This window comes from Photinus pyralis, unplaced genomic scaffold, assembly GCF_008802855.1.
Source record: "Photinus pyralis isolate 1611_PpyrPB1 unplaced genomic scaffold, Ppyr1.3 Ppyr1.4_LG6, whole genome shotgun sequence".
NCBI lineage: Eukaryota > Metazoa > Arthropoda > Insecta > Coleoptera > Lampyridae > Photinus > Photinus pyralis.
Genome location: NW_022170663.1, coordinates 43,870,605 through 43,881,341, shown reverse-complemented (window position 1 = coordinate 43,881,341; position 10,737 = coordinate 43,870,605). Strand labels below are relative to the sequence as shown.

The following is a 10,737-nucleotide window of genomic DNA, read 5'->3' as shown; positions in this document are numbered from 1 at the left end:
CAGATAAATTACTTACTTTTTCTATATACAATATTTACATAATTGAAAGTAATAATAAAATTTTGAAATGCGCAACACCAAAATAAAATTCTCTAATCCCAAATAACTTGAAGTTTTCTCGTTGTGACAAACTTTGACATGATTGTTCGAGTATTTTGGTTTTTCGTTAATATTTAATTTTTCCGACACTTTTCTCTTTTAAAGTGCAATCGAAATCGAAAAGTTAACGGTTTGTGTTCAAAAATGGAGACTATTTTTCACGAAAAAGTAGGTATATTTTCTAACCTTTAATTTACCTTATTTACATTTTTGTATATTCATTACATGCTTTTGTAGATGACTCAATAATTACGTGTTGATGTAAAAATAATACAATTTCTACAGTGTGGTTTTGTACACAATGAGCACGATACTTTATATCATGTACGGATTGCTACACAATTCTGTATTGAAATGGGGGGCCAAAAGGGTGGACTAGCAATCGATTGTTTGGTATCGATGATAATTAGAAATTGCATCAGTGCCAGATGCATTTTGTAGGACTCGTTTGCATTTTCATCAAAGATGTATGTGGCATTGTAGAAAAGAAAGGTACTTTATGTAATCTACAATTAGCCGATTATAGTATAACTATAATGAACTGCAATAGACAATCAGTCATTTACATAAAGGGAAAAAAGTTATGAAAAGAGAATATTTTGGTCCATTCCTGGACGACTTGAGGGATACCCCTGTAGTGGGCGATATTTCCATATTGGATGGCCGAGGACGAGGCCGAGGATATTCCTTGAAAGAGGAAAGATTCACCATGCATGTCTCCAGACTCTGCTATGAGGCTTCAAAAACTAATTATGTTTTCATGCTGCACTGGATAAACATGTCAAAAGCTAGGACCAAGGCTAGGGCAATAAAGAAGAAAGATTTTAGGCCGGAATATTTATTTTATTTTGCCTTTATTTTTGAGTGGGCGGGGTTTCAGCCAGGGCTGCTCTACCAACTCCACCCACTATACATTTACAAATATCCATGCCTGAACTTCGCATGATGTGGAACAGTGTTCACGCAGGTGATGTCCCGGATGAGCAGATGCTAGAGTGACTTCATCTGATCATTTTCCATTGTCGTGTGACTGACCTACAGATTCGAGAATTTGACTTTAATTTTGAAAAAATGAATTAAACCATTTTTTGACATTGCAAGGTTGCCAAATACTTTTTTTTTCAAAAGTATCTCACTCTTTTTTTAAACGGTGTGACTAGCCTCCCGGCTCCGGTATTCATACGAATCGCGGTTTTACTATGACATCACGCTAGTGACGTCCCGGGATTTATTATAAATCCCGGCGGAGTAAGTTATTTAAATATTCAAGATAAGAGTTGATAGCATTATACACTTAAATACGTAGGAACTTAATAGGAGTATAATATTTATTCAAAATTGGTAAATATTTTAATCGTACCTACAACTAGAAAAATATAATAAATTCTGAACAATTATATATATGTACAGTGTGTAAAGCGATGGGGTATACAAGAGGGAATTTTTTTTAAATATTGATTTATGAAAAAAATTTATCCTTCATGATATTTTTTGCTTGCTTTGAAAGTACCAATAACGTTTCGATAATCTAAAATTTATTTATAGAAATCTGGAAAAATAATAAAATTAATTTTTTTTATTGAAAGTTATTCTACATTATAATCAAAATAGCGTATAGGCGCGTACAGACCGAGTTTCCAACGCAAGCCAAGGCACATGTGGTTACAGATTTGGAGGTGTTCGGATTGGTGTGTACCGCGCGAGCCAACGGTTTCCAACCGCTTCCAACGGCGCTGTTGGCGTTCGATTGCGCTCGCTCGGTGAGCGGTACTTCAAAGGGAAATTTGATGTGGTCTGGACAGGATTTGTCGCGATTTTAGTTTTTAGTCGTTTGTCTGCCTTTTTAAAATGTCCACCATCTTCATTTTGAAGTTCCTCTAGTAAGTCACTGCCACTATACAAACTCCTATTTTTAAATGGTGTTGTTATCTCGTCCTCGTCGCTTGCCATTGTTTGACAGACTAGCGGCACCGGTTACCGAACTTTACCCAACACGGTCCCACCAAGTCCAACTCAAATCTTAAATTTTGGTGTGGACGAGGGCATTCCAATCGTTTCCAACGACAAACGTCAACGTCACATGTGCTTGGATTCGTTGGCTTGGCGTTGGAATCCGGTCTGTACGCGGCTTATTGCTATCAAACCACAAACAATCGAAACGTTATTGGTACTTTCAAAGCAAGCAAAAAATATCATGAAGAATAAATTTTTGTCAGAAATCAATATTAAAAAAAAATTCCCTCTTGTATACCCCATCGCTTTACACACTGTATATATACGAATTATATTAACAGTCCATCAGTGTGAACTGGGTAGATATTAATTATTATTGTTCAGTTCTTCCACATTCTCTTTGTCTTTACTACTCAATTTTTTTTGATGGGGTAGGTTTTGAAACTGTACCATACTTCTGTCATGGTTGTAGCTTTCCGAAACGCTTCTCATTTCCAGATCTCTTCCGTCTGTGGTAACTCGTAACGCCACGTGCGCAGGGCGTAATTGTTCTTTCTTAAAAGTCTTTGTATCTCTTTGCCAACTACCGGACGGTCTGAATTTAAGGCCTCCATAAATACAGCAAAATTTTAGCTCTACATATTTCAATGCTTCTCTAGTTGGCCGTGATATGCGTGAAGAAGCAATAAGACGTGAATTTATTTTATTCTGTGGAAGATTTCATAAGTTAAATGTTACTTAAATTTCAAATGTTTGTCTTTTGTGTTTAATTGACTTGTCCTATACACTTTGTTTGTCTTACAGGATGAATATATATTTATTATAATTTATTATTATTACGTTTCCAGAATTTTTTTTGAAGGTTAGTTCCTCATAAGCTTTCAGGAAACTTTCCACTTCCGAATAGCTATGGAACTTTTTTCCAATTTTGAATATATCACAACAACGGTTTAAGTACTGGATCGTACTGCACGTAAAACCCACGTGTAAACAATCACAAACATCGCGCCAAGTTGTCAGCCGGGATTTATAATAATCCCGGTTGTCGCTGGTGATGTCATAGTACAACCGGGATTCGTATGAATACCGGAGCCGGGAGGCTAGTCACACCGTTTTTTAAAATACAGAACAAAGGGATAACGAGCGATCAAAAATGAGTTGCTGTCGCGTCACCTTTGGAATTTTTGTTTACAGGTGAAATTGTACTTAACTTGAACTTCCAAAGGAGACTCAACCGCCACTCATTTTTGATGCCCATTAGTAGGAGAGCTAGTGGCACATTTCTTGAAATAGTTTAATTATTATTGTTGATACATATTTGGATATAAGATAGTTATGTAAATGTTAGTAACATATCTGAGCGTCTGGCAGCAATTTCGTAGAAGGCACGGCGGTTGTAAAGTGGTCAAAAAGGGTTAACATTTTAAAAATTTAAACAGTTATACTTGATTTATTTATATGAAACAAAGATCATACTACAGAAGTACACACTACGCTAGACACCTGTGTAAATTTTACTCTCTCATAATTTGTCATCTATAATAAGTAGTACAGAATACCTCAGTAGGGCTCTCACTTTTCCAAAATTCGAAAATCTTCCTCCAATTATCGGACACTTAGCAACACAACAGCCAATCCCGCATTCGTTTCTCGGCCCTTCTTATGTTACGTATCCAAATTTTGACACTGAATTCTTTGATCTTGGATAACAACACGCAGTTTTTGCGCATTAAAACGCATTCTTATCCCTAATGAATTACGTCAACCTTTTAACAAAAGTAATAAAAACTATCGTTTACATGACTTAACAAAGTAAAATTGATAACAAAATAAACGATAAATTGTCCTACATCTAACAATTCTAGGAATTAATCTTTTACAAAGAACAACAAACTACTTGGATACAACTAGAAACGCAATAATCATTTTGTTTTTAAACGTAAAACCCTACCAGAGTAATTAAATAATTAGAGAGAAAAATTTAACTATCAGTTAGTGACCCGTTATTAATTCAGGCGTCTTGACCAAACATCAACCTCCACATTGAAATTGTTTGCATAACATTATTCCCCCTTAAATTGAGCAACAACACTAAATTTCATATACACATCCCTTTGCATACCAAACAGATCATTGGAATTATACTTTTTTTTTTGTTCAATTTACCATTAATTTCCCCCATTCTCCAGAATTTGCGTTTGATATTCGGACACGATCACACATTCCCTAGTCAAAATCAAAATTTCGCATCATAACGTTAACCACCTATGCATGAGAAAAAAATCCTATCACCCCTAATCTTTTTTCTAAACTTTTTACGTTCTCGTTTTACTTTTTCTTTCTCCTTATCTAATTTCACCCAAGGTATTTCTCGAAAAATCCCAAACATTACATTACCTCCTAGTTTCTTGGTTAAAAAAACTGTTTATTCTTTAGTTTTTCAATCATGCTCCTTTTATGATACAAAGTATGGTTGAGATTGTAGTGTGTCCAGTGTATGTCAGTTGTTTTTAAAGATAGAAACTTGCGGCGGTTTTCGCCACCCTTTTGTGAAAATTTTAATACCTACAACAAGCAGAATCATTCTATCTTTATTTTTATTTCTTTATTTGTTTCTGCCTTTTCTTTTGAGTGGGCGGGGTTTCAGCCAAGGCTGCTCTACCAACCAAACCCACGATACATTTATTCATTGATTCGAACCAGTGACCCTTACCACCGCTGTCCAGCTTCAACTGAACTGCGTCACACGCGCCGGTTTCTGAGATACAGGGTGAGAACGAAAAGTTTGACTATTTGTGATGTTATGTCTTACTACCCATGTAAGATAGAAAAAAGGTAAAAATGCACAAAACCAATATATTTTTTAAAATCTTAGCCATGAAAATCAATGAAATCCTTATTTTGTACTGTTTTTAAAAAGGTAGTTTTTATTGTATCCATGATAACTTCCGCAGTCGATACCAATCAATAAAAATGGCTGGCGGTAGAAACATGTCATTTCAAAATTTTGAAAAATGTGATAAACCAAGTGATCCACAATAGCTTAGGACAGTTTAAATTTGGCGCTTAAAATATTTAGTGTTTTTTGCTTAAGGCATTGACAAACATGTTTAGAAAGTAGTTTATTTATGCAGTAATCGCCATCCATTGGCAGCGTTTTATGCGAATTTTAATTTTGTTATCTACGTACGGCGAGCCATGCGTTTTAAAGCAAACAGTTCTTTTTAAAGGTCTTTGCATCTGCCACATTTTTGAAAGGTAGGTACATAGAGAAAATACTTTATAAGGATCATGTAACCTTATTTTTTTTTAGGTTTTAAAGGGGATGGCTTTTGATTCCTTTGATTCTAAAGGCACATACGTTTAGAAGATGCTCATATTCCACTTGGTTGTGTTTACTGCAATTCAATGAAAGAGAATGTTGCATCAATTTGCAAATTATCTAATCAACCTGGTGGGTACAACATTGTGACCGATAACATCTCTATTTGTTATTATTATCTACAGGTTTTCGATCATTAGTGACACAAAACTTCGCACGAAGGTATTGGAAAGTTTTCATATAAGGTTTCATTGAGGAAGCATAGGTGGTGTTCGGTTAGTTAACATGGCTATCCCCCGGACAATGTTAGAATGAATATTTGAAATTATGAACCGGAGAGTTAAAAACTGTGCTTAATAAATTAATTTTCTTTAATTAATTAATTGTGATTATTGTTTAGTGATTCATTAAATTGATCCACCACTGCTTTTAAATAAATGACATTTGATATGTTACCAACATTATAAATAAAAGTTTTGCGGGAAATTCAAACTGCCTTCAGTTCATTTGAATCGTCCGGTATAATTATAGTAGGCACTCTGTAATACGGCGCTAGACAGTCTGGCACACCTAGTAGTCTTACGGTTAGCGACTCAGCTGACCCACCCAATAATCCGGCACTATCCACTCACTGGTGCACACACTGTAGGATATATAAAGTTTTGCAGTTACCACTATCATATTTACTAGATATTACTATGGTCAGGTCGTCTGCATACCCTTGCATATAGATCCTTTTTGTGTTAGCATGGTGCATCTCCGCGTCCTAATGTCGTGCTGCCCAATGCCATAGCGCCACCATTGAAGGGCGATAGTACCTACTTTTGAGGGCACCCTCTTTTAGTCATCACTGTGACTAACTCCTTGCCGTTATCTTCGGGCTCCTCAACATGGAACTTAGTCCAGCCGATCGCTGTAGAGGGGTTATCTGCAAACGCGGTTACAGGCACCTCTAACAGGAACGAGCTGAAGCTGATGGGGCTATACGCCTCAACAGCTCGACTCATCATCGTGACCCTTGTGGTATTAACACTGCATTCACCTCCTAAGACTTCCCATTAGCGTAAGCTGTTTCATCTTGGGCTTAGGGTTTCTTAATGAGCTTGACTCCTCTTGGTCCAGGTACTTAAGCCAAGCCGCCACATCTTCAAGTCCGTGAGACATAAGAAAAAATGTAAAGCGCTAAAGTTTGCACAATTCGAATTCCTTATTTATTGGTATTATTGCAGTGATATGATATGATAGGAGGTAATTTGAGGTATCATTGTTTAATTGCACAATTATTCGCTTTAAATTGCAGCGACAATCTATTTAATGCATAAATCTATAAGCGTTATTTTACAGTTACAAACGGTACATGTTTATTCAGCTGCTCAAGAGAGGGCGCTTTTGAGTATACCTAAATGTGTTACCCATGAAATGCGTAAGGTTAGCATCTGTTGTTTGCGTATACCTGTGACGTAGGTATTCAGTAAACGCGTATGTGGATAATCTACCAAGTGTACTCTGTTGCATTGAAGCTCGACTGCAGTACTAGGGATCCTTGGTTTGAATCCGGATTCGGGCATGGATATTTGTAAAGGTATGTGGGTTCGGTTAATAGAGCAGCCTTGGCTGAAACTCCACCCACTCAGAAATAATGACCAAAAATTAAAAAAAATAGTGTATTATCTACAGACGTTTTTAATACAAATAATGCTTGCAGATAATTCCATATGCAAAAATAATGCAGATAAATTATATACAGTGATATTCATTTAGAAGTAGACATAGGGATTTGCGTGCATTATTTTCCCTTTTCAAATGACAAAATCTCTTCTGAAGGGTGCCTAATTTTATGCAACCAAAATAACTTCTTAAAACAAGAATGAAGATAATGTCATAATAATTAATTTGAATGTTATTGCTTTGGCTTCTATATTTGAATTTTCATTCGTTCACCTGAAGAAAAAATTGATAGTGCCGGTAACAGGTTAAGAAGCGTTATTTTCTGTGAAATATGTACAAAGGCGTCTTGTGTTCAGACAAAAAGAAAAATTGTTAATCACTTTAAACTTAGTGGTTGTTTAAATGCGATGTACAATAAGCCACCCTGAGTTTTAACGAAGGATGTGAAACTGAACGTTTTAATTTTTGTGGAAGAGAATCCCATAAGAAACTTAAGGGAAATAGAAATATCTCTTCATCATAACTTAACACCATACTACTCTTTACTGTTGCTTTCAGAAGTACCTACCTACCAGTCAACCTATCTAAAAAGCTAGGCTATTGACAGAAATATATGTTTGCATTAAGCGTTTGGAATGTAAATGCAATAATTGTAAAATCCACAATGGCAGTACAGAATGCATGTGCATTAGTTATTTTGGTTGCATAAAATTAGACGTTCTTCAGAAGAGATTTTGTCTTTTAAAAGTAGAGACATTAGGAAAAACAATACACGAGAATGCCTATGCCTACTTCTAAATGAACAGCAGTGTATTCAATGGGGTAATAGACGCAATATTCTTACACAGATACAACAATATCCTCCGGGCAATTATGCGTACTATATGCCATCAAGTGATTATGTTTTTTACATGTGAAGTTTTGGTCTACTAAAAACGCTTTTTATAGGCATCTATGAAAAGTAAGAGTTCATCTGTGGTTGACCATGCTTGAACATCTTTTTTTCTTCTTGCTTTGGAACCTTATTAGAGGGTGGAAATCCCTATGTACGGATTTGCCAATTTTTAGACCCTGGTTGTAAGTAGGTACTTAACTTTCAACAATTGGATAACATTTTATCTACGTTAAAGATGAATTTAACACTGTTTTAACGGTACCAAATTAGAACTATTTTGGCACATGTTGTGTAATTAAAACCATTAAAGTGTTACTTGATTAAAAACTAATAATTTTTAATTGACTGACAAACCAAACTGATTTACGACACTATTTCAGCTATGTAATTGGCCTCCAATTTGCTCACTCACCTACATGGATTTAATTATAAATCGCTATTTTGACATAATTGAATAAGTTGAATACATATTTATGTGGCGTTACTTTTTAATTTGATTTTCTCGATTGCTTGCAGCAAGAGGGTTCACTTTGCGCACAACATTGTCTAAACGCGCTTCTTCAAGGAGCCTATTTCACACCTGTGGATCTGAGCACACTGGCACAGCGGCTGGATGAAGAGGAACGGATATGTATGGCGGAGTGTGGCGAAGAAAGTGAAGAGTATCAAAGATTTCTTCAGCAGGCGTCGGGCAACATGGACGATAGCGGTTATTTTTCTATTCAAGTAATTAGTAGTGCTTTAGAGGTGTGGGGACTAGAACTCGTGCCTTATTTGAGTACAGATTCAAGAGTACAAACAGATCCAACAACAATGCAAGCCTTCATATGTAATCACAAAGATCACTGGTTTACAATTCGACGGATTGGCGATCAGTGGTTTAATTTAAATTCTCTACTTCCGATGCCCGAATTAATTTCGAATACGCATTTATCGCTAATTCTGGCTCAGTTAAGAAATGACGGTTACTCAATATTCGTTGTTTTCGGACAATTACCCGACTGTGATGCCGATCAAGTATTAAGAATGCGACCGGTCCAATCGATCAATCGAAGAGTGATCCCTGTGCAAACAGTTACGGATGAGTACGACCAGGACCTTCAAAATGCCATCAAGTTGAGTTTAAACGATGACTCGGACGAATTAGAAAAGGCTCTGCAATTCAGTCTTTGTGAGACTCCCCCGACTGAGCAAGAGGACGACGAGGAAGCCCAACTGCGCAAGGCGATACAAATGAGCCTAGAGTGTAAGTCGCGAACGCCCTCGACACCATCGAGTCCCTGTGATCCTGATGAAATTAGAAATAGAAGATTAGCATATCTCGCTAGACAACAAAATTTAGAATCGTAGTGGAGAATCGAATGCGTGTGCGTGTTATCTTACTAACTATAATAGGAGTTTATTACAGACGTGGGGTTTTTGTATATACCTGTTTTATATTTATTATACTTGGAAGATTGTATATATTCCCCTAGTTAAGTAAATTTGTACATAATATGAAACACTAATTTATTATATAACTATTCTCTCTTTTTCAACTTATTAATAAATTTGTTATGTTTGTGTATTCCTGGTTTATGCATTACATAATTAACCAGATGAGAACTTACAATTTTTTTCTACAGTTCAATGCTAAGCAATGTTGCATTTGACAAGAATAGTACAAAAGCACACAAGGCACTAGGACTGTCAACAGTTTCAAATGAGCCCAAACATATGTAGAAATTGAATGGGCCCGTTCACCAGACGACCTAAAATGTCTGGTGAACGACTCGCTCAACTAGCGCTGCAGCAGCGTATTTCGGCAACTGCTTTCTCTGGGTAGCCGTGTTTGAGGTTATATCTGTGACGTACGTTGTGTGATGTGGTTTAACCTTAGACCATATAGTACATGGACTGCTAATTATAACTAAAATATGGTTAAGGACATCGCCTGGGTATGTGAGTTTCAGGGTTTTGCGCATGCGCAATGCCAACTTATTTACTGAAGCATTTAAATGAAATTTAACACATAGGCACTTGGTATACAAGCAAATCTAACATCGGTCTTAAAATTTGGTTTTGCGCATGCGCAATGACAACTTTAATATTTACGAAAGCAGTTGTATAAGGACTTTTTAACTTGTCTTTATATCTGTACGAACAACGCAAATATGAAAAAGGTGCTCATTCCATAACCCCCGGTTAAACCGACGCCTGCCCTTAACACAAGTTACCAATACACACATACGCAGGTGTCTGTTTCGAAACTATACACTACTTCTTAAGAATGATTTTAAACTTTTGTAATATTTCCCAAAGCGTTGTTTATTCATTACTTGAACAAAGCCCAAAGGAATTCGCGTGCACTATCGATGTGGCAAGAGCCACAAAGGTGTTATACTGGGGAGTGGGATGCTAGAAACCGCCTGAGAACTCCATAGACGCCAGAAGCTACCGTAACAGTAAAAACACGTCTAAAGTAATCGACCTAAAGAATATAGGTACGACCGTATATTTGCGTATTTAACGAAATGTCATTTCCATATAAACAAAAGAAAAACTACTTTTAAACGTATCCGCGTATATACCCTCCAATACAGCACTGCGTTAATCCTATCCTACCTGAAAGACCTTTTTAGCGCATTTCCACAAAAAAAATGCGCTATTGTGGCCACTTTGTCCGTCCGTCCGCTCGTTCTATGAGACGCCACTAGTTCTTTATCTTAAGAGCTATTTTTCTACTTTTTTCGCTATTTGGTTCGTTATGGTGCCGAGGCTTGCACCAAGGAAGGAATTTTTTCTGCGTTTATTACTAAAA

The 10,737-nt window shown here is 36.4% G+C and overlaps 1 protein-coding gene across 2 annotated transcripts; it reads left to right on the top strand.

Annotated features, from left to right (window-relative positions):
• The first annotated feature begins 12 nt into the window (after positions 1–12).
• Positions 13–9,504, top strand: LOC116174321 (ataxin-3-like). Of its 2 annotated transcripts, XM_031492222.1 has the most exons (3): positions 5,006–5,310; positions 5,366–5,506; positions 8,454–9,504. In XM_031492222.1, the coding sequence occupies exons 2-3, from the start codon at positions 5,471–5,473 to the stop codon at positions 9,285–9,287; spliced, it is 870 nt and encodes a 289-aa protein (XP_031348082.1). In that variant the 5' UTR covers positions 5,006–5,310; positions 5,366–5,470; the 3' UTR covers positions 9,288–9,504. The 2 variants fall into 2 exon arrangements, with proteins under 2 accessions (XP_031348083.1, XP_031348082.1); XM_031492223.1 differs by lacking the exons at positions 5,006–5,310; positions 5,366–5,506 and adding an exon at positions 13–267.
• The last annotated feature ends 1,233 nt before the right edge of the window (positions 9,505–10,737 follow it).